The sequence below is a fragment of the Eschrichtius robustus genome, chromosome 7, assembly GCF_028021215.1.
Source record: "Eschrichtius robustus isolate mEscRob2 chromosome 7, mEscRob2.pri, whole genome shotgun sequence".
NCBI lineage: Eukaryota > Metazoa > Chordata > Mammalia > Artiodactyla > Eschrichtiidae > Eschrichtius > Eschrichtius robustus.
This window is the reverse complement of record NC_090830.1, coordinates 130,398,887-130,423,026: the sequence shown is the minus strand read 5'-3', so window position 1 is coordinate 130,423,026 and position 24,140 is coordinate 130,398,887. Positions and strand designations below refer to the sequence as shown.

At 44.5% G+C, this 24,140-nt stretch overlaps 1 protein-coding gene across 1 annotated transcript in view; it reads right to left on the bottom strand.

Moving 5' to 3' along the window:
• DMBT1 (deleted in malignant brain tumors 1) overlaps positions 1–24,140 on the bottom strand; it is a 148,589-nt gene that overhangs the window by 67,321 nt on the left and 57,128 nt on the right. Inside the window, 4 exon segments of the mRNA XM_068547921.1 lie at positions 11,069–11,101; positions 20,466–20,498; positions 21,994–22,020; positions 23,156–23,479. Coding sequence (XP_068404022.1) covers positions 11,069–11,101; positions 20,466–20,498; positions 21,994–22,020; positions 23,156–23,479 — 417 coding nt within the window.

Below are 24,140 nucleotides of genomic sequence, written 5' to 3'. Positions count from 1 at the left end.
AAACAAAACCCAAAGTTAGCAGAAGGAAAGAAATCATAAAGATCCGAGCGGAAATAAATGAAATAGAAACAAAGAAAACAATAGCAAAGATCAACAAAACTAAAAGCTGGTTCTCTGAGAAGAGAAACAAAATTGATAAGCCATTAGCCAGACTCATCAAGAAAAAGAGGGAGAGGACTCAAAACAATAAAATCAGAAATGAAAAAGGAGAAGTTACAACAGACACCGCAGAAATACAAGGCATCCTAAGAGACTACTACAAGCAACTTTAGGCCAATAAAATGGACAACCTGGAAGAAATGGACACATTCTTAGAAAGGTATAACCTTCCAAGACTGAACCAGGAAGAAAGAGAAAATATGAACAGACCAATCACAAGTAATGAAATTGAAACTGTGATTAAAAATCTTCCAACAAACAAAAGTCCAGGACCAGATGGCTTCACAGGTGAATTCTATCAAACATTTAGAGAAGAGCTAACACCTATCCGTCTCAAACTCTTCCAAAAACATTGCAGAGGAAGGAACACTCCCAAACTCATTCTATGAGGCCACCATCACCCTGATACCAAAACCAGACAAAGACACCACAAAAAAAGAAAATTACAGGCCAATATCACTGATGAATATAGATGCAAAAATCCTCAACAAAATACTAGCAAACAGAATCCAACAACACATTAAAAGGATCATACACCACGATCAAGTGGGATTTCTCCCAGGGATGCAAGGATTCTTCAATATACGCAAACCAATCAATGTGATACACCATATTACCAAACTGAAGAATAAAAACCATATGATCATCTCAATAGATGCAGAAAAAGCTTTTGACAAAATTCAACACCCATTTATGATAAAAACTCTCCAGAAAGTGGGCATAGAGGGAACCTACCTCAACATAATAAAGGCCATATATGACAAACCCACAGCAAACATCATTCTCAATGGGGAAAAACTGAAAGCATTTCCTCTAAGATCAGGAACGAGACAAGGATGTCCCCTCTCACCACTATTACTCAACATAGTTCTGGAAGTCCTAGCCATGGCAATCAGAGAAGAAAAAGAAATAAAAGGAATACAAATTGGAAAAGAAGAAGTAAAACTGTCACTGTTTGCAGATGACATGATACTATACATAGAGAATCCTAAAACTGCCACCAGAAAACTGCTAGAGCTAATTAATGAATATGGTAAAGTTGCAGGATACAAAATTAATGCACAGAAATCTCTGGCATTCCTATACACTAATGATGAAAAATCTGAAAGAGAAATTATGGAAACACTCCCATTTACCATTGCAACCAAAAGAATAAAATACCTAGGAATAAACCTACCTAGGGAGACAAAAGACCTGTATGCAGAAAACTCTAAGACACTGATGAAAGAAATTAAAGATGATACCAACAGATGGAGAGATATACCATGTTCTTGGATTGGAAGAATCAACATTGTGAAAATGACTATACTACCCAAAGCAATCTACAGATTCAATGCAATCCCTATCAAATTACCAATGGCATTTTTTATGGAGCTAGAACAAATCATCTTAAAATTTGTATGGAGACACAAAAGACCCCGAATAGCCAAAGCAGGCTTGAGGGAAAAAAACGGAGCTGGAGGAATCAGACTCCCTGACTTCAGACTATACTACAAAGCTACAGTAATCAAGACAATATGGTACTGGCACAAAAACAGAAACATAGGTCAATGGAACAAGATAGAAAGCCCAGAGGTAAACCCACGCACCTATGGTCAACTAATCTATGACAAAGGAGGCAAAGATATACAATGGAGAAAAGACAGTCTCTTCAACAAGTGGTGCTAGGAAAACTGGACAGCTACATGTAAAAGAATGAAATTAGAATACTCCCTAACACCGTACACAAAAATAAACTCAAAATGGATTAGAGACCTAAATGTAAGACTGGACACTATAAAACTCTTAGAGCAAAACATAGGAAGAACACTCTTTGACATAAAGCACAGCAAGATCTTTTTTGATCCACCTCCTAGCGTAATGGAAATAAAAACAAAAATAAACAAATGGGACCTAATGAAACTTCAAAGCTTTTGCACAGCAAAGGAAACCATAAACAAGACGAAAAGACAACCCTCAGAATGGGAGAAAATATTTGCAAACGAATCAACGGACAAAGGATTAATCTCCAAAATATATAAACAGCTCATGCAGCTCAATATTAAAGAAACAAACACCCCAATCCAAAAATGGGCAGAAGACCTAAACAGACATTTCTCCAAAGAAGACATACAGACGGCCACGAAGCACATGAAAAGATGCTCAACATCACTAATTATTAGAGAAATGCAAATCAAAACTACAATGAGGTATCACCTCACACCAGTTAGAATGGGCATCATCAGAAAATCTACAAACAACAAATGCTGGAGAGGGTGTGGAGAAAAGGGAACCCTCTTGCACTGTTGGTGGGAATGTAAATTGATAGAGCCACTATGGAGAACAATATGGAGGTTCCTTAAGAAACTAAAAATAGAATTACCATATGACCCAGCAATCCCACTACTGGGCATTTACCCAGAGAAAACAATAATTCAAAAAGACACATTCACCCGAATGTTCATTGCAGCACTATTTACAATAGCCGGGTCATGGAAGCAACCTAAATGCCCATCAACAGACGAATGGATAAAGAAGTTGTGGTACATATATACAATGGAATATTACTCAGCCATAAAAAGGAACGAAATTGAGTCATCTGTTGAGACGTGGATGGATCTAGAGACTGTCATACAGAGTGAAGTAAGTCAGAAAGAGAAAAACAAATATCGTATATTAACGCATGTATGTGGAACCTAGAAAAATGGTACAGATGAGCCGGTTTGCAGGGCAGAAGTTGAGACACAGATGTAGAGAACGGACATATGGACACCAAGGGGGGAAAACTGCGGTGAGCTGGGGATGGTGGTGTGCTGAATTGGGCGATTGGGATTGACATGTATACACTGATGTGTATAAAATTGATGCCTAATAAGAACATGCAGTATAAAACAAACAAACAAACAAACAAAAAAATATTCTTCATCGCAGGGGCATTTATTTAAAACGATGGGAAGAGAAGACAATGACAAGGAAAAGTAGCCATATCATTTCTTAAGAACAATGGAAACCTACTGAACTATATCCATATCATGAGGTAAAAAATACTTGTAAAAGCATGCTTATTTGGGAAATTATCCATTTATTCTTTATCCCCCTTCTTTCTCCCAAAGCTTTGGAGATACTCCAAGAAATAAAAGCCATGAGGTCTATTTTTTTGAGAATCACTTATCTCATTCACAAAAAAGAAGGGGAAGGCGATCTCCTTAGCTAAAACAAAAGTCACCTACCGAGCAGGGGAGAATGAGGCTGAGCGTGTGCAAGGTCCATGCTGGCTGTGGGTGAGGGCAGGGGCAGGACGTGGTGGGGCAGCCTGGGTGGGCTGTGTGTGCAGGTTGAGGTGGGCTATGCATGTGTCGGCATTAGCTGCATAGACAGCCACACCTGGGGACAGGAAACCCATGCCCTGTGGGTCAGGTGGAAAAATGTGACACTTACTTTCCGTGGTTGGAGTTGATGGACGCCACCAATCTAGAAAGAAAATGAAGTGATTTTAGGATATTGCTGAATAATTTTTTAATTCCATGTTGTCAGTTTGATTGAGAAAGTCAATCGTTTTCCTTACTGCAGGACTTCTCAGAGCCTTGACCATCCCACCTGCACTGAGACTGGCCAAATGGGCTGGAGTACACAGCACTTCCCACCTTCTTTGGCACCAGATATTATCACTATGGCAATGAGGCAGGAGAAAGATGGGCTCCAGGCTAGAAATTTACAACTGGCCTCCTGTTCACACTTCCTGGGGTGAGAAGAAGATGGAGTCCAGGCCAGACATTCATTACCAACCCCCTGTTTACATTTCCTGAGGCAAGAGACAAATGGGCTCTGGACTACATATTTATGACCAGACTCCTATCTATATTTCGAGATCTGCACTTCAATATAAGAAACAACAACAGGAATGGGGTAGATAACCGAACACTGGTCACTTTTATGGCAGGGACAGAGAGGGGCTAAACCCTGTTAAAAGATCAAGAGGTCATACATTTCCCATCCTTGGGGCAAGGGAAACATTGCACATGCACAGAAAGGCTCTTTGGGGGTCAAAAAGGAGGGGGCGCCACCCCATAATATGTGATGCTAAGGCCGTCCCATAGGCCTCTGGGCTGGAATGCATCTTGGAAAAAAGTTGCGCAAGCATGTGGGGAGGGTCCTAGGGCAGGTCAGGTGTGGAAAAAGAAGCCAGATAATTGGCCAGAGGTAAACAAAGACCCGGAAGAGCTGCCCTATATAAGTGACTTAACCGCCCCCTTACTGCACTCCTCCTCATTAGGCGGGACGCCCACACCCTTTCTCTGCCCTGCTTCTGTCTTAACAAACAGTTTCTCTGTGTGCTCTCCCACTTGTTGTTCTGCTATGTCTCTAATAATAAACTTTGTGCCTGTTTTTACAGTCTTTGCCTCCGTGAGAAATGCGTTTTCACCGGGGGCAAGAGCCGGGGTGGGGGGGTGGCTAGGATTCCTGGTTTTCATCCAGGCTACGCAGGTTCAATTCCTGGGCAGGGAATCAAGATCTCGCTTCATGCCACCACTCACTGCTGCCTCTGTGAGATCAGCAAGAAGATCATTTGGGGGATTGCTCTCAACATGAAGGATTCTTTAACAGACACACGTTTGTAAGACTGTTACTCGGCCATGCTTCTAACACGGTCACAGTTGTCCATGGGATGACTGGGACAGTTATTTTCATCCAAAATGACCAGAGGAAACAATCTTTTTCTTCCACAGTCTCTCTGAATGAACACGGGCAGCAGGAGGTGACAGGAGACCAGAGGGGCCCTCCAGCCCAAGATGAGTGACAGCCATGGTCTTGGCGATTCAGCTGGTCACTGAAACGGATTCCAGAGTCCTCAGAGGGAAATCAGTCCCTAGGAGGGGTATGCTCTCCTCCTTCTATTTCTGGAAACCCGAGAGGGTAGGATTCCAGAGAGGAGTCTTGGGGTGGGCTGCAGGGACTCACCTGGGGTAGTAGAGCTGATCTGTGCAGCTGCAAGAAAGAGGAAACATGATCAGCCTCAGCACCCAGTATGTGCTGCAACAAACCCATCAGGTTCCTGAGAGAGAGATGCTGAGTGCCTGGCCCCTACCCTCCAGGGCGTGAGAAGGGCGGCCTGGGAGATGTCCAGGAGAGCTGAGTAGCAAACCTCAAACTCATCTATCAATCAGTCTCCACAATAAAAAAGGTTTTTGCGGAATTTGTTGTTACAACTTGTATTCACCCTTCTCTGCCCTGGTGGTCCACTAAGGAAGGTGCTACACCAGACCCAAGAAATTCAGGGACCAAGGTACATGGGTGATGCCTTCAGGGAAACTGCCCATCTTTCAGGGAAGTTCAGTGTGAGAGGAGCTCAGCACGAAGACCCCTTTTCTGGAGAAGACCACACTAAAATAGAAGCTCAATGACTTGGAAGCCAAGCTGAGCAGATGACACTGGCGGCCTCGTGGTGCCCACAGTTGTGGGAGTTCCAACAGCTGTGGGAACTGCTCTACAGGCAGCCAGACCGAGGGGTCCAGGCAGCCCTACATCGCTTATTTCCAACGTCAAGGTGATTATCTCTGTGTCTAGATGACCGAGTGCACCCAAACCAGTCATCAGCCTCACAGCTTTTATGGGCCCACTGAGGCAGCAAGACTGAGGGGTCCAGTTCGAAGTCCAAATCCCGTGTGAGATCTGTCAGGCCAGACCATAGGTGATGACAAGGGTGTGCCCGGCAGGCCACACAGGGGCCACTGCCCTGCACACGGCAGACCTGGTGCCCAGACAGTGCATCCCACGTCCCTGGAGGGGCTACCGTCCAGGGCTCAGCAACCAAACCCTGGGCCACCTGCAGTCCTAGGCCCTGACCTCCATTCCCAGACCTCCTCACAGAACTAGCCTCTTTTGCCTCTGGCTTGCACTGTGGCATGGAGAAAATGGCTTCAAGTCACTTTCAGTTTGGTTCTTTGTTCTAATTCACCAGCTACATGCCTGGCAGCTTGTCAGAAAGCTCATACTAATTCTTAGCAGAGAGACAAGGTGATTTAAGGAAGCGAGAAATGTAGAAAATGCTTTGAGAGGGGATCAGAGTGTCAGAAGGGAACCACACCCCCAGAGAGGGACACCCAGCTGCCTGCCGGTGCAGGGGACACGGGTTCGAGCCCTGGTCTGGGAGGATCCCACATGCCGCGGAGCAGCTGGGCCCGTGCGCCACAACTGCTGAGCCTGCGCGTCTGGAGCCTGTGCTCCACAACAAGAGGCCGCGATGGTGAGAGGCCCGCGCACCGCGATGAGGAGTGGCCCCCACTTGCCACAACTAGAGAAAAGCCCTCGCACAGAAGTGAAGACCCAACACAGCCATAAATAAATAAATAAATAAATTTAAAAAAACAAAAAAAACAAAAAAATACCCAAAACAATTGAGAAAATGGTCATAGGAACATACATATCGATAATTACCTTAAACGTGAATGGATTAAATGCTCCAACCAAAAGACACAGGCTTGCTGAATGGATACAAAAACAAGACCCATATATATGCTGTCTACAAGAGACCCACTTTAGACCTAGGGACACATACAGACTGAAAGTGAGGGGATGGAAAAAGATATTCCATGCAAATGGAAATCAAAAGAAAGCTGGAGTAGCTATACTCATATCAGATCAAATAGACTTTAAAATAAAGAATGTTACAAGAGACAAGGAAGGACACTACATAATGACCAAGGGATCAATCCAAGAAGAAGATATAACAATTATAAATATATATGCACCCAACATAGGAGCACCTCAATACATAAGGCAACTGCTAACAGCTATAAAAGAGGAAATTGACAGTAACACAATAATAGTGGGGGACTTTAACACCTCACTTACACCAATGGACAGATCATCCAAAATGAAAATAAATAAGGAAACAGAAGCTTTAAATGACACAATAGACCAGATAGAGTTAAGTGATATTTATAGGACATTCCATCCAAAAACAGCAGATTACACGTTCTTCTCAAGTGCGCATGGAACATTGTCCAGGTTAGATCACATCTTGGGTCACAAATCAAGCCTCAGTAAATTTAAGAAAATTGAAATCATATCAAGCATCTTTTCTGACCACAACGCTATGAGATTAGAAATGAATTACTGGGAAGAAAACGTAAAAAAGACAAACACATGGAGGCTAAACAATACGTTACTAAATAACCAAGAGATCACTGAAGAAATCAAAGAGGAAATCAGAAAATACCTAGAGAAAAATGACAACGACAACACGACGACCCAAAACCTATGGGATGCAGCAAAAGCAGTTCTAAGAGGGAAGTTTATAGCTATACAAGCCTACCTAAAGAAACAAGAAAAATCTCAAGTAAACAATCTAACCTTACACCTAAAGAAACTAGAGAAAGAAGAACAAACAAAACCCAAAGTTAGCAGAAGGAAAGAAATCATAAAGATCCGAGCGGAAATAAATGAAATAGAAACAAAGAAAACAATAGCAAAGATCAACAAAACTAAAAGCTGGTTCTCTGAGAAGAGAAACAAAATTGATAAGCCATTAGCCAGACTCATCAAGAAAAAGAGGGAGAGGACTCAAAACAATAAAATCAGAAATGAAAAAGGAGAAGTTACAACAGACACCGCAGAAATACAAGGCATCCTAAGAGACTACTACAAGCAACTTTAGGCCAATAAAATGGACAACCTGGAAGAAATGGACACATTCTTAGAAAGGTATAACCTTCCAAGACTGAACCAGGAAGAAAGAGAAAATATGAACAGACCAATCACAAGTAATGAAATTGAAACTGTGATTAAAAATCTTCCAACAAACAAAAGTCCAGGACCAGATGGCTTCACAGGTGAATTCTATCAAACATTTAGAGAAGAGCTAACACCTATCCGTCTCAAACTCTTCCAAAAACATTGCAGAGGAAGGAACACTCCCAAACTCATTCTATGAGGCCACCATCACCCTGATACCAAAACCAGACAAAGACACCACAAAAAAAGAAAATTACAGGCCAATATCACTGATGAATATAGATGCAAAAATCCTCAACAAAATACTAGCAAACAGAATCCAACAACACATTAAAAGGATCATACACCACGATCAAGTGGGATTTCTCCCAGGGATGCAAGGATTCTTCAATATACGCAAACCAATCAATGTGATACACCACATTACCAAACTGAAGAATAAAAACCATATGATCATCTCAATAGATGCAGAAAAAGCTTTTGACAAAATTCAACACCCATTTATGATAAAAACTCTCCAGAAAGTGGGCATAGAGGGAACCTACCTCAACATAATAAAGGCCATATATGACAAACCCACAGCGAACATCATTCTCAATGGTGCAAAACTGAAAGCATTTCCTCTAAGATCAGGAACGAGACAAGGATGTCCCCTCTCACCACTATTACTCAACATAGTTCTGGAAGTCCTAGCCATGGCAATCAGAGAAGAAAAAGAAATAAAAGGAATACAAATTGGAAAAGAAGAAGTAAAACTGTCACTGTTTGCAGATGACATGATACTATACATAGAGAATCCTAAAACTGCCACCAGAAAACTGCTAGAGCTAATTAATGAATATGGTAAAGTTGCAGGATACAAAATTAATGCACAGAAATCTCTGGCATTCCTATACACTAATGATGAAAAATCTGAAAGAGAAATTATGGAAACACTCCCATTTACCATTGCAACCAAAAGAATAAAATACCTAGGAATAAACCTACCTAGGGAGACAAAAGACCTGTATGCAGAAAACTCTAAGACACTGATGAAAGAAATTAAAGATGATACCAACAGATGGAGAGATATACCATGTTCTTGGATTGGAAGAATCAACATTGTGAAAATGACTATACTACCCAAAGCAATCTACAGATTCAATGCAATCCCTATCAAATTACCAATGGCATTTTTTATGGAGCTAGAACAAATCATCTTAAAATTTGTATGGAGACACAAAAGACCCCGAATAGCCAAAGCAGGCTTGAGGGAAAAAAACGGAGCTGGAGGAATCAGACTCCCTGACTTCAGACTATACTACAAAGCTACAGTAATCAAGACAATATGGTACTGGCACAAAAACAGAAACATAGGTCAATGGAACAAGATAGAAAGCCCAGAGGTAAACCCACGCACCTATGGTCAACTAATCTATGACAAAGGAGGCAAAGATATACAATGGAGAAAAGACAGTCTCTTCAACAAGTGGTGCTGGGAAAACTGGACAGCTACATGTAAAAGAATGAAATTAGAATACTCCCTAACACCGTACACAAAAATAAACTCAAAATGGATTAGAGACCTAAATGTAAGACTGGACACTATAAAACTCTTAGAGCAAAACATAGGAAGAACACTCTTTGACATAAAGCACAGCAAGATCTTTTTTGATCCACCTCCTAGCGTAATGGAAATAAAAACAAAAATAAACAAATGGGACCTAATGAAACTTCAAAGCTTTTGCACAGCAAAGGAAACCATAAACAAGACGAAAAGACAACCCTCAGAATGGGAGAAAATATTTGCAAACGAATCAACGGACAAAGGATTAATCTCCAAAATATATAAACAGCTCATGCAGCTCAATATTAAAGAAACAAACACCCCAATCCAAAAATGGGCAGAAGACCTAAACAGACATTTCTCCAAAGAAGACATACAGACGGCCACGAAGCACATGAAAAGATGCTCAACATCACTAATTATTAGAGAAATGCAAATCAAAACTACAATGAGGTATCACCTCACACCAGTTAGAATGGGCATCATCAGAAAATCTACAAACAACAAATGCTGGAGAGGGTGTGGAGAAAAGGGAACCCTCTTGCACTGTTGGTGGGAATGTAAATTGATAGAGCCACTATGGAGAACAATATGGAGGTTCCTTAAGAAACTAAAAATAGAATTACCATATGACCCAGCAATCCCACTACTGGGCATTTACCCAGAGAAAACAATAATTCAAAAAGACACATTCACCCGAATGTTCATTGCAGCACTATTTACAATAGCCGGGTCATGGAAGCAACCTAAATGCCCATCAACAGACGAATGGATAAAGAAGTTGTGGTACATATATACAATGGAATATTACTCAGCCATAAAAAGGAACGAAATTGAGTCATTTGTTGAGACGTGGATGGATCTAGAGACTGTCATACAGAGTGAAGTAAGTCAGAAAGAGAAAAACAAATATCGTATATTAACGCATGTATGTGGAACCTAGAAAAATGGTACAGATGAGCCGGTTTGCAGGGCAGAAGTTGAGACACAGATGTAGAGAACGGACATATGGACACCAAGGGGGGAAAACTGCGGTGAGCTGGGGATGGTGGTGTGCTGAATTGGGCGATTGGGATTGACATGTATACACTGATGTGTATAAAATTGATGCCTAATAAGAACATGCAGTATAAAACAAACAAACAAAAAAATATTCTTCATCGCAGGGGCATTTATTTAAAACGATGGGAAGAGAAGACAATGACAGGGAAAAGTAGCCATATCATTTCTTAAGAACAATGGAAACCTACTGAACTATATCCATATCATGAGGTAAAAAATACTTGTAAAAGCATGCTTATTTGGGAAATTATCCATTTATTCTTTATCCCCCTTCTTTCTCCCAAAGCTTTGGAGATACTCCAAGAAATAAAAGCCATGAGGTCTATTTTTTTGAGAATCACTTATCTCATTCACAAAAAAGAAGGGGAAGGCGATCTCCTTAGCTAAAACAAAAGTCACCTACCGAGCAGGGGAGAATGAGGCTGAGAGTGTGCAAGGTCCATGCTGGCTGTGGGTGAGGGCAGGGGCAGGGCTGTGTGTGCAGGTTGAGGTGGGCTATGCATGTGCCGGCATTAGCTGCATAGACAGCCACACCTGGGGACAGGAAACCCATGCCCTGTGGGTCAGGTGGAAAAATGTGACACTTACTTTCCGTGGTTGGAGTTGATGGACGCCACCAATCTAGAAAGAAAATGAAGTGATTTTAGGATATTGCTGAATAATTTTTTAATTCCATGTTGTCAGTTTGATTGAGAAAGTCAATCGTTTTCCTTACTGCAGGACTTCTCAGAGCCTTGACCATCCCACCTGCACTGAGACTGGCCAAATGGGCTGGAGTACACAGCACTTCCCACCTTCTTTGGCACCAGATATTATCACTATGGCAATGAGGCAGGAGAAAGATGGGCTCCAGGCTAGAAATTTACAACTGGCCTCCTGTTCACACTTCCTGGGGTGAGAAGAAGATGGAGTCCAGGCCAGACATTCATTACCAACCCCCTGTTTACATTTCCTGAGGCAAGAGACAAATGGGCTCTGGACTACATATTTATGACCAGACTCCTATCTATATTTCGAGATCTGCACTTCAATATAAGAAACAACAACAGGAATGGGGTAGATAACCGAACACTGGTCACTTTTATGGCAGGGACAGAGAGGGGCTAAACCCTGTTAAAAGATCAAGAGGTCATACATTTCCCATCCTTGGGGCAAGGGAAACATTGCACATGCACAGAAAGGCTCTTTGGGGGTCAAAAAGGAGGGGGCGCCACCCCATAATATGTGATGCTAAGGCCGTCCCATAGGCCTCTGGGCTGGAATGCATCTTGGAAAAAAGTTGCGCAAGCATGTGGGGAGGGTCCTAGGGCAGGTCAGGTGTGGAAAAAGAAGCCAGATAATTGGCCAGAGGTAAACAAAGACCCGGAAGAGCTGCCCTATATAAGTGACTTAACCGCCCCCTTACTGCACTCCTCCTCATTAGGCGGGACGCCCACACCCTTTCTCTGCCCTGCTTCTGTCTTAACAAACAGTTTCTCTGTGTGCTCTCCCACTTGTTGTTCTGCTATGTCTCTAATAATAAACTTTGTGCCTGTTTTTACAGTCTTTGCCTCCGTGAGAAATACGTTTTCACCGGGGGCAAGAGCCGGGGGGGGGGGTGGGGTGGCTAGGATTCCTGGTTTTCATCCAGGCTACGCAGGTTCAATTCCTGGGCAGGGAATCAAGATCTCGCTTCATGCCACCACTCACTGCTGCCTCTGTGAGATCAGCAAGAAGATCATTTGGGGGATTGCTCTCAACATGAAGGATTCTTTAACAGACACACGTTTGTAAGACTGCTACTCGGCCATGCTTCTAACACGGTCACAGTTGTGCATGGGATGACTGGGACAGTTATTTTCATCCAAAATGACCAGAGGAAACAATCTTTTTCTTCCACAGTCTCTCTGAATGAACACGGGCAGCAGGAGGTGACAGGAGACCAGAGGGGCCCTCCAGCCCAAGATGAGTGACAGCCATGGTCTTGGCGATTCAGCTGGTCACTGAAACGGATTCCAGAGTCCTCAGAGGGAAATCAGTCCCTAGGAGGGGTATGCTCTCCTCCTTCTATTTCTGGAAACCCGAGAGGGTAGGATTCCAGAGAGGAGTCTTGGGGTGGGCTGCAGGGACTCACCTGGGGTAGTAGAGCTGATCTGTGCAGCTGCAAGAAAGAGGAAACATGATCAGCCTCAGCACCCAGTATGTGCTGCAACAAACCCATCAGGTTCCTGAGAGAGAGATGCTGAGTGCCTGGCCCCTACCCTCCAGGGCGTGAGAAGGGCGGCCTGGGAGATGTCCAGGAGAGCTGAGTAGCAAACCTCAAACTCATCTATCAATCAGTCTCCACAATAAAAAAGGTTTTTGCGGAATTTGTTGTTACAACTTGTATTCACCCTTCTCTGCCCTGGTGGTCCACTAAGGAAGGTGCTACACCAGACCCAAGAAATTCAGGGACCAAGGTACATGGGTGATGCCTTCAGGGAAACTGCCCATCTTTCAGGGAAGTTCAGTGTGAGAGGAGCTCAGCACGAAGACCCCTTTTCTGGAGAAGACCACACTAAAATAGAAGCTCAATGACTTGGAAGCCAAGCTGAGCAGATGACACTGGCGGCCTCGTGGTGCCCACAGTTGTGGGAGTTCCAACAGCTGTGGGAACTGCTCTACAGGCAGCCAGACCGAGGGGTCCAGGCAGCCCTACATCGCTTATTTCCAACGTCAAGGTGATTATCTCTGTGTCTAGATGACCGAGTGGACCCAAACCAGTCATCAGCCTCACAGCTTTTATGGGCCCACTGAGGCAGCAAGACTGAGGGGTCCAGTTCGAAGTCCAAATCCCGTGTGAGATCTGTCAGGCCAGACCATAGGTGATGACAAGGGTGTGCCCGGCAGGCCACACAGGGGCCACTGCCCTGCACACGGCAGACCTGGTGCCCAGACAGTGCATCCCACTTCCCTGGAGGGGCTACCGTCCAGGGCTCAGCAACCAAACCCTGGGCCACCTGCAGTCCTAGGCCCTGACCTCCATTCCCAGACCTCCTCACAGAACTAGCCTCTTTTGCCTCTGGCTTGCACTGTGGCATGGAGAAAATGGCTTCAAGTCACTTTCAGTTTGGTTCTTTGTTCTAATTCACCAGCTACATGCCTGGCAGCTTGTCAGAAAGCTCATACTAATTCTTAGCAGAGAGACAAGGTGATTTAAGGAAGCGAGAAATGTAGAAAATGCTTTGAGAGGGGATCAGAGTGTCAGAAGGGAGCCACACCCCCAGAGAGGGACACCCAGCTTATTTGAGACCAACCTGAGCAGACGACACTGGCGTCCTCGCTGTGTCCACAGTTGTGTGTGTTCCAGCCACTGTGAGGGCAGCTCCACAGGTAGCTCTCGTGCCCCGAGCAGCGCACGTCGTCCAGGATGATGGGCCCTGAGCCCTGACCGTACCGGGCATTTCCTGGGGCCGACGTGGCCCAGCCACAGCCCAGCTGCCTGCAGACCACGTCGGCGTCGTTGGTGTCCCAGCTGTCGTCACACACGGTGCCCCAGGAGCCTCGGTACAGGACCTCCACCCGGCCCTGACACCTGTCACCTCCATTCACCAGCCTCAGGGCCAAACCTGATTCAGTTCCTGGAAGGAGATGGGAAAATGCACTCTCCTGTGTCTTCCGAAGGAAGAGGTCTGGAGGACTCAACGAGATTCAGAATCCTTCCAGGGAAAGACTTCTGAGATCAAGCTAATGTTTTCCTTCCGGAGGACCTGACTGAGCCTGGCCATCATCGTTTATCCTCACGGGGCTGTTTGATAGAACCCTTGGCTGTGGACTGAGCTACGCATGTTCTCTGATGGGTTCCCCACAAGGCCCAGCAATTCAGTGGCTGATCCCAGCCTTGGGATGGAGGTGGGAAGAGGGGAAGCCCGCAGCCTGAGTCCCCAGGGACCACTGGGATGAACTTGAGCCCTTGCAGCTTCCCAGACCCTGCCAAGCAGCCACCTTCAGATGTTCACTCCCACATGGGAACCCACTCCATCAGGCCCAAGTGCATTCTGAAGACTACTTTTCGCTGAGCACTCACTCATGTCATTTTCAAACCCCAAACTTAAGCTGACTCTTGAACAAGCCATGCACCCGCTGAAAATCATCAGAGCACATGGACATGATTAGGGAGAAGGCATCTATTGGTAGCAGGCTGTTCAGAGTCCTTCCAGGGCTTGTCCACTGAAGAGCTACAAAAAAACCAGACTCTCTCCCCTACTGGGATGTAGACCTGTGGCTGACAACTGCCCCTTGGCAGGAAGCAAGCTGACAGTGAAGTCCATAAACATAAGAAAATAGAGGTAAGAAAAGTGCAGGGGAAAAGCTCTACTGGAACTTCTGGATCCAGCTCTACCTGAAGACCGACCACCTCTTAGCTATAGAAGTCATTGCGGCCCCCTCTCCCACCCTCAACTCAAGAGAGTGTGAGTTGGGATCCTATCACTTGGCAACAAAAGCATTCTGAGTAATGTATGCCACAACTGGGAGGTGAAGTTTCTCCATAACTCTGGCACACGAAAGGAACCCTCCACATTAGATGAGGTGGTGAGCTCAGAGGCTCCAACCAAGAGTCAGGAATTGCACCCGGACCTGATGAATGGAGAGAGAGAGAAAGGACCAGAGAAAATCTTTGAAGAGATTATAGTCGAAAACTTCCCCAACATGGGAAAGGAAATAGCCACCCAAGTCCAGGAAGCGCAGAGAGTCCCATACAGGATAAACCCAAGGAGAAACACGCCGAGACACATAGTAATCAAAGTGGCAAAAATTAAAGACAAAGAACAATTATTGAAAGCGGCAAGGGAAAAACGACAAATAACATACAAGGGAACTCCCATACGGTTAACAGCTGATTTCTCAGCAGAAACTCTACAAGCCAGAAGGGAGTGGCATGATATACTTAAAGTGATGAAAGGGAAGAACCTACAACCAAGATTACTCTACCCGGCAAGGATCTCATTTAGATTTGATGGAGAAATCAAAAGCTTTACAGACAAGCAAAAGCTAAGAGAATTCAGCACCACCAAACCAGCTCTACAACAAATGCTAAAGGAACTTCTCTAAGTGGGAAACACAAGAGAAGAAAAGGACCTACAAAAACAAACCCAGGGCTTCCCTGGTGGCGCAGTGGTTGAGAATCTGCCTGCCGGTGCAGGGGACACGGGTTCGAGCCCTGGTCTGGGAGGATCCCACATGCCGCGGAGCAGCTGGGCCCGTGCGCCACAACTGCTGAGCCTGCGCGTCTGGAGCTTGTGCTCCACAACAAGAGGCCGCGATGGTGAGAGGCCCGCGCACCGCGATGAAGAGTGGCCCCCACTTGCCACAACTAGAGAAAAGCCCTCGCACAGAAGTGAAGACCCAACACAGCCATAAATAAATAAATTTTAAAAAACAAAAAAAACAAAAAAAAACCCAAAACAATTGAGAAAATGGTCATAGGAACATACATATCGATAATTACCTTAAACGTGAATGGATTAAATGCTCCAACCAAAAGACACAGGCTTGCTGAATGGATACAAAAACAAGACCCATATATATGCTGTCTACAAGAGACCCACTTTAGACCTAGGGACACATACAGACTGAAAGTGAGGGGATGGAAAAAGATATTCCATGCAAATGGAAATCAAAAGAAAGCTGGAGTAGCTATACTCATATCAGATCAAATAGACTTTAAAATAAAGAATGTTACAAGAGACAAGGAAGGACACTACATAATGACCAAGGGATCAATCCAAGAAGAAGATATAACAATTATAAATATATATGCACCCAACATAGGAGCACCTCAATACATAAGGCAACTGCTAACAGCTATACGAGAGGAAATTGACAGTAACACAATAATAGTGGGGGACTTTAACACCTCACTTACACCAATGGACAGATCATCCAAAATGAAAATAAATAAGGAAACAGAAGCTTTAAATGACACAATAGACCAGATAGAGTTAAGTGATATTTATAGGACATTCCATCCAAAAACAGCAGATTACACGTTCTTCTCAAGTGCGCATGGAACATTCTCCAGGTTAGATCACATCTTGGGTCACAAATCAAGCCTCAGTAAATTTAAGAAAATTGAAATCATATCAAGCATCTTTTCTGACCACAACGCTATGAGATTAGAAATGAATTACTGGGAAGAAAACGTAAAAAAGACAAACACATGGAGGCTAAACAATACGTTACTAAATAACCAAGAGATCACTGAAGAAATCAAAGAGGAAATCAGAAAATACCTAGAGACAAATGACAATGACAACACGACGACCCAAAACCTATGGGATGCAGCAAAAGCAGTTCTAAGAGGGAAGTTTATAGCTATACAAGCCTACCTAAAGAAACAAGAAAAATCTCAAGTAAACAATCTAACCTTACACCTAAAGAAACTAGAGAAAGAAGAACAAACAAAACCCAAAGTTAGCAGAAGGAAAGAAATCATAAAGATCCGAGCGGAAATAAATGAAATAGAAACAAAGAAAACAATAGCAAAGATCAACAAAACTAAAAGCTGGTTCTCTGAGAAGAGAAACAAAATTGATAAGCCATTAGCCAGACTCATCAAGAAAAAGAGGGAGAGGACTCCAAACAATAAAATCAGAAATGAAAAAGGAGAAGTTACAACAGACACCGCAGAAATACAAGGCATCCTAAGAGACTACTACAAGCAACTTTAGGCCAATAAAATGGACAACCTGGAAGAAATGGACAAATTCTTAGAAAGGTATACCCTTCCAAGACTGAACCAGGAAGAAACAGAAAATATGAACAGACCAATCACAAGTAATGAAATTGAAACTGTGATTAAAAATCTTCCAACAAACAAAAGTCCAGGACCAGATGGCTTCACAGGTGAATTCTATCAAACATTTAGAGAAGAGCTAACACCTATCCGTCTCAAACTCTTCCAAAAACATTGCAGAGGAAGGAACACTCCCAAACTCATTCTACGAGGCCACCATCACCCTGATACCAAAACCAGACAAAGACACCACAAAAAAAGAAAATTACAGGCCAATATCACTGATGAATATAGATGCAAAAATCCTCAACAAAATACTAGCAAACAGAATCCAACAACACATTAAAAGGATCATACACCACGATCAAGTGGGATTTCTCCCAGGGATGCAAGGATTCTTCAATATACGCAAACCAATCAATGTGATACACCACATTACCAAACTGAAGAATAAAAACCATATGATCATCTCAATAGATGCAGAAAAAGCTTTTGACAAAATTCAACACCCATTTATGATAAAAACTCTCCAGAAAGTGGGCATAGAGGGAACCTACCTCAACATAATAAAGGCCATATATGACAAACCCACAGCAAACATCATTCTCAATGGTGAAAAACTGAAAGCATTTCCTCTAAGATCAGGAACGAGACAAGGATGTCCCCTCTCACCACTATTACTCAACATAGTTCTGGAAGTCCTAGCCATGGCAATCAGAGAAGAAAAAGAAATAAAAGGAATACAAATTGGAAAAGAAGAAGTAAAACTGTCACTGTTTGCAGATGACATGATACTATACATAGAGAATCCTAAAACTGCCACCAGAAAACTGCTAGAGCTAATTAATGAATATGGTAAAGTTGCAGGATACAAAATTAATGCACAGAAATCTCTGGCATTCCTATACACTAATGATGAAAAATCTGAAAGAGAAATTATGGAAACACTCCCATTTACCATTGCAACCAAAAGAATAAAATACCTAGGAATAAACCTACCTAGGGAGACAAAAGACCTGTATGCAGAAAACTCTAAGACACTGATGAAAGAAATTAAAGATGATACCAACAGATGGAGAGATATACCATGTTCTTGGATTGGAAGAATCAACATTGTGAAAATGACTATACTACCCAAAGCAATCTACAGATTCAATGCAATCCCTATCAAATTACCAATGGCATTTTTTATGGAGCTAGAACAAATCATCTTAAAATTTGTATGGAGACACAAAAGACCCCGAATAGCCAAAGCAGGCTTGAGGGAAAAAAACGGAGCTGGAGGAATCAGACTCCCTGACTTCAGACTATACTACAAAGCTACAGTAATCAAGACAATATGGTACTGGCACAAAAACAGAAACATAGGTCAATGGAACAAGATAGAAAGCCCAGAGGTAAACCCACGCACCTATGGTCAACTAATCTATGACAAAGGAGGCAAAGATATACAATGGAGAAAAGACAGTTTCTTCAACAAGTGGTGCTGGGAAAACTGGACAGCTACATGTAAAAGAATGAAATTAGAATACTCCCTAACACCGTACACAAAAATAAACTCAAAATGGATTAGAGACCTAAATGTAAGACTGGACACTATAAAACTCTTAGAGCAAAACATAGGAAGAACACTCTTTGACATAAATCACAGCAAGATCTTTTTTGATCCACCTCCTAGCGTAATGGAAATAAAAACAAAAATAAACAAATGGGACCTAATGAAACTTCAAAGCTTTTGCACAGCAAAGGAAACCATAAACAAGACGAAAAGACAACCCTCAGAATGGGAGAAAATATTTGCAAACGAATCAACGGACAAAGGATTAATCTCCAAAATATATAAACAGCTCATGCAGCTCAATATTAAAGAAACAAACACCCCAATCCAAAAATGGGCAGAAGACCTAAACAGACATTTCTCCAAAGAAGACATACAGACGGCCACGAAGCACATGAAAAGATGCTCAACATCACTAATTATTAGAGAAATGCAAATCAAAACTACAATGAGGTATCACCTCACACCAGTTAGAATGGGCATCATCAGAAAATCTACAAACAACAAATGCTGGAGAGGGTGTGGAGAAAAGGGAACCCTCTTGCACTGTTGGTGGGAATGTAAATTGATAGAGCCACTATGGAGAACAATATGGAGGTTCCTTAAGAAACTAAAAATAGAATTACCATATGACCCAGCAATCCCACTACTGGGCATTTACCCAGAGAAAACAATAATTCAAAAAGACACATTCACCCGAATGTTCATTGCAGCACTATTTACAATAGCCGGGTCATGGAAGCAACCTAAATGCCCATCAACAGACGAATGGATAAAGAAGTTGTGGTACATATATACAATGGAATATTACTCAGCCATAAAAAGGAACGAAATTGAGTCATTTGTTGAGACGTGGATGGATCTAGAGACTGTCATACAGAGTGAAGTAAGTCAGAAAGAGAAAAACAAATATCGTATATTAACGCATGTATGTGGAACCTAGAAAAATGGTACAGATGAGCCGGTTTGCAGGGCAGAAGTTGAGACACAGATGTAGAGAACGGACATATGGACACCAAGGGGGGAAAACTGCGGTGAGCTGGGGATGGTGGTGTGCTGAATTGGGCGATTGGGATTGACATGTATACACTGATGTGTATAAAATTGATGCCTAATAAGAACATGCAGTATAAAACAAACAAACAAAAAAATATTCTTCATCGCAGGGGCATTTATTTAAAACGATGGGAAGAGAAGACAATGACAAGGAAAAGTAGCCATATCATTTCTTAAGAACAATGGAAACCTACTGAACTATATCCATATCATGAGGTAAAAAATACTTGTAAAAGCATGCTTATTTGGGAAATTATCCATTTATTCTTTATCCCCCTTCTTTCTCCCAAAGCTTTGGAGATACTCCAAGAAATAAAAGCCATGAGGTCTATTTTTTTGAGAATCACTTATCTCATTCACAAAAAAGAAGGGGAAGGCGATCTCCTTAGCTAAAACAAAAGTCACCTACCGAGCAGGGGAGAACGAGGCTGAGAGTGTGCAAGGTCCATGCTGGCTGTGGGTGAGGGCAGGGGCAGGACGTGGTGGGGCAGCCTGGGTGGGCTGTGTGTGCAGGTTGAGGTGGGCTATGCATGTGTCGGCATTAGCTGCATAGACAGCCACACCTGGGGACAGGAAACCCATGCCCTGTGGGTCAGGTGGAAAAATGTGACACTTACTTTCCGTGGTTGGAGTTGATGGACGCCACCAATCTAGAAAGAAAATGAAGTGATTTTAGGATATTGCTGAATAATTTTTTAATTCCATGTTGTCAGTTTGATTGAGAAAGTCAATCGTTTTCCTTACTGCAGGACTTCTCAGAGCCTTGACCATCCCACCTGCACTGAGACTGGCCAAATGGGCTGGAGTACACAGCACTTCCCACCTTCTTTGGCACCAGATATTATCACTATGGCAATGAGGCAGGAGAAAGATGGGCTCCAGGCTAGAAATTTACAACTGGCCTCCTGTTCACACTTCCTGGGGTGAGAAGAAGATGGAGTCCAGGCCAGACATTCATTACCAACCCCCTGTTTACATTTCCTGAGGCAAGAGACAAATGGGCTCTGGACTACATATTTATGACCAGACTCCTATCTATATTTCGAGATCTGCACTTCAATATAAGAAACAACAACAGGAATGGGGTAGATAACCGAACACTGGTCACTTTTATGGCAGGGACAGAGAGGGGCTAAACCCTGTTAAAAGATCAAGAGGTCATACATTTCCCATCCTTGGGGCAAGGGAAACATTGCACATGCACAGAAAGGCTCTTTGGGGGTCAAAAAGGAGGGGGCGCCACCCCATAATATGTGATGCTAAGGCCGTCCCATAGGCCTCTGGGCTGGAATGCATCTTGGAAAAAAGTTGCGCAAGCATGTGGGGAGGGTCCTAGGGCAGGTCAGGTGTGGAAAAAGAAGCCAGATAATTGGCCAGAGGTAAACAAAGACCCGGAAGAGCTGCCCTATATAAGTGACTTAACCGCCCCCTTACTGCACTCCTCCTCATTAGGCGGGACGCCCACACCCTTTCTCTGCCCTGCTTCTGTCTTAACAAACAGTTTCTCTGTGTGCTCTCCCACTTGTTGTTCTGCTATGTCTCTAATAATAAACTTTGTGCCTGTTTTTACAGTCTTTGCCTCCGTGAGAAATGCGTTTTCACCGGGGGCAAGAGCCGGGGGGGGGTGGGGTGGGGTGGCTAGGATTCCTGGTTTTCATCCAGGCTACGCAGGTTCAATTCCTGGGCAGGGAATCAAGATCTCGCTTCATGCCACCACTCACTGCTGCCTCTGTGAGATCAGCAAGAAGATCATTTGGGGGATTGCTCTCAACATGAAGGATTCTTTAACAGACACACGTTTGTAAGACTGCTACTCGGCCATGCTTCTAACACGGTCACAGTTGTGCATGGGATGACTGGGACAGTTATTTTCATCCAAAATGACCAGAGGAAACAATCTTTTTCTTCCACAGTCTCTCTGAATGAACACGGGCAGCAGGAGGTGACAGGAGACCAGAGGGGCCCTCCAGCCCAAGATGAGTGACAGCCATGGTCTTGGCGATTCAGCTGGTCACTGAAACGGATTCCAGAGTCCTCAGAGGGAAATCAGTCCCTAGGAGGGGTATGCTCTCCTCCTTCTATTTCTGGAAACCCGAGAGGGTAGGATTCCAGAGAGGAGTCTTGGGGTGGGCTGCAGGGACTCACCTGGGGTAGTAGAGCTGATCTGTGCAGCTGCAAGAAAGAGGAAACATGATCAGCCTCAGCACCCAGTATGTGCTGCAACAAACCCATCAGGTTCCTGAGAGAGAGATGCTGAGTGCCTGGCCCCTACCCTCCAGGGCGTGAGAAGGGCGGCCTGGGAGATGTCCAGGAGAGCTGAGTAGCAAACCTCAAACTCATCTATCAATCAGTCTCCACAATAAAAAAGGTTTTTGCGGAATTTGTTGTTACAACTTGTATTCACCCTTCTCTGCCCTGGTGGTCCACTAAGGAAGGTGCTACACCAGACCCAAGAAATTCAGGGACCAAGGTACATGGGTGATGCCTTCAGGGAAACTGCCCATCTTTCAGGGAAGTTCAGTGTGAGAGGAGCTCAGCACGAAGACCCCTTTTCTGGAGAAGACCACACTAAAATAGAAGCTCAATGACTTGGAAGCCAAGCTGAGCAGATGACACTGGCGGCCTCGTGGTGCCCACAGTTGTGGGAGTTCCAACAGCTGTGGGAACTGCTCTACAGGCAGCCAGACCGAGGGGTCCAGGCAGCCCTACATCGCTTATTTCCAACGTCAAGGTGATTATCTCTGTGTCTAGATGACCGAGTGGACCCAAACCAGTCATCAGCCTCACAGCTTTTATGGGCCCACTGAGGCAGCAAGACTGAGGGGTCCAGTTCGAAGTCCAAATCCCGTGTGAGATCTGTCAGGCCAGACCATAGGTGATGACAAGGGTGTGCCCGGCAGGCCACACAGGGGCCACTGCCCTGCACACGGCAGACCTGGTGCCCAGACAGTGCATCCCACTTCCCTGGAGGGGCTACCGTCCAGGGCTCAGCAACCAAACCCTGGGCCACCTGCAGTCCTAGGCCCTGACCTCCATTCCCAGACCTCCTGACAGAACTAGCCTCTTTTGCCTCTGGCTTGCACTGTGGCATGGAGAAAATGGCTTCAAGTCACTTTCAGTTTGGTTCTTTGTTCTAATTCACCAGCTACATGCCTGGCAGCTTGTCAGAAAGCTCATACTAATTCTTAGCAGAGAGACAAGGTGATTTAAGGAAGCGAGAAATGTAGAAAATGCTTTGAGAGGGGATCAGAGTGTCAGAAGGGAGCCACACCCCCAGAGAGGGACACCCAGCTTATTTGAGACCAACCTGAGCAGACGACACTGGCGTCCTCGCTGTGTCCACAGTTGTGTGTGTTCCAGCCACTGTGAGGGCAGCTCCACAGGTAGCTCTCGTGCCCCGAGCAGCGCACGTCGTCCAGGATGATGGGCCCTGAGCCCTGACCGTACCGGGCATTTCCTGGGGCCGACGTGGCCCAGCCACAGCCCAGCTGCCTGCAGACCACGTCGGCGTCGTTGGTGTCCCAGCTGTCGTCACACACGGTGCCCCAGGAGCCTCGGTACAGGACCTCCACCCGGCCCTGACACCTGTCACCTCCATTCACCAGCCTCAGGGCCAAACCTGATTCAGTTCCTGGAAGGAGATGGGAAAATGCACTCTCCTGTGTCTTCCGAAGGAAGAGGTCTGGAGGACTCAACGAGATTCAGAATCCTTCCAGGGAAAGACTTCTGAGATCAAGCTAATGTTTTCCTTCCGGAGGACCTGACTGAGCCTGGCCATCATCGTTTATCCTCACGGGGCTGTTTGATAGAACCCTTGGCTGTGGACTGAGCGATGCATGTTCTCTGATGGGTTCCCCACAAGGCCCAGCAATTCAGTGGCTGATCCCAGCCTTGGGATGGAGGTGGGAAGAGGGGAAGCCCGCAGCCTGAGTCCCCAGGGACCACTGGGATGAACTTGAGCCCTTGCAGCTTCCCAGACCCTGCCAAGCAGCCACCTTCAGATGTTCACTCCCACATGGGAACCCACTCCATCAGGCCCAAGTGCATTCTGAAGACTACTTTTCGCTGAGCACTCACTCATGTCATTTTCAAACCCCAAACTTAAGCTGACTCTTGAACAAGCCATGCACCCGCTGAAAATCATCAGAGCACATGGACATGATTAGGGAGAAGGCATCTATTGGTAGCAGGCTGTTCAGAGTCCTTCCAGGGCTTGTCCACTGAAGAGCTACAAAAAAACCAGACTCTCTCCCCTACTGGGATGTAGACCTGTGGCTGACAACTGCCCCTTG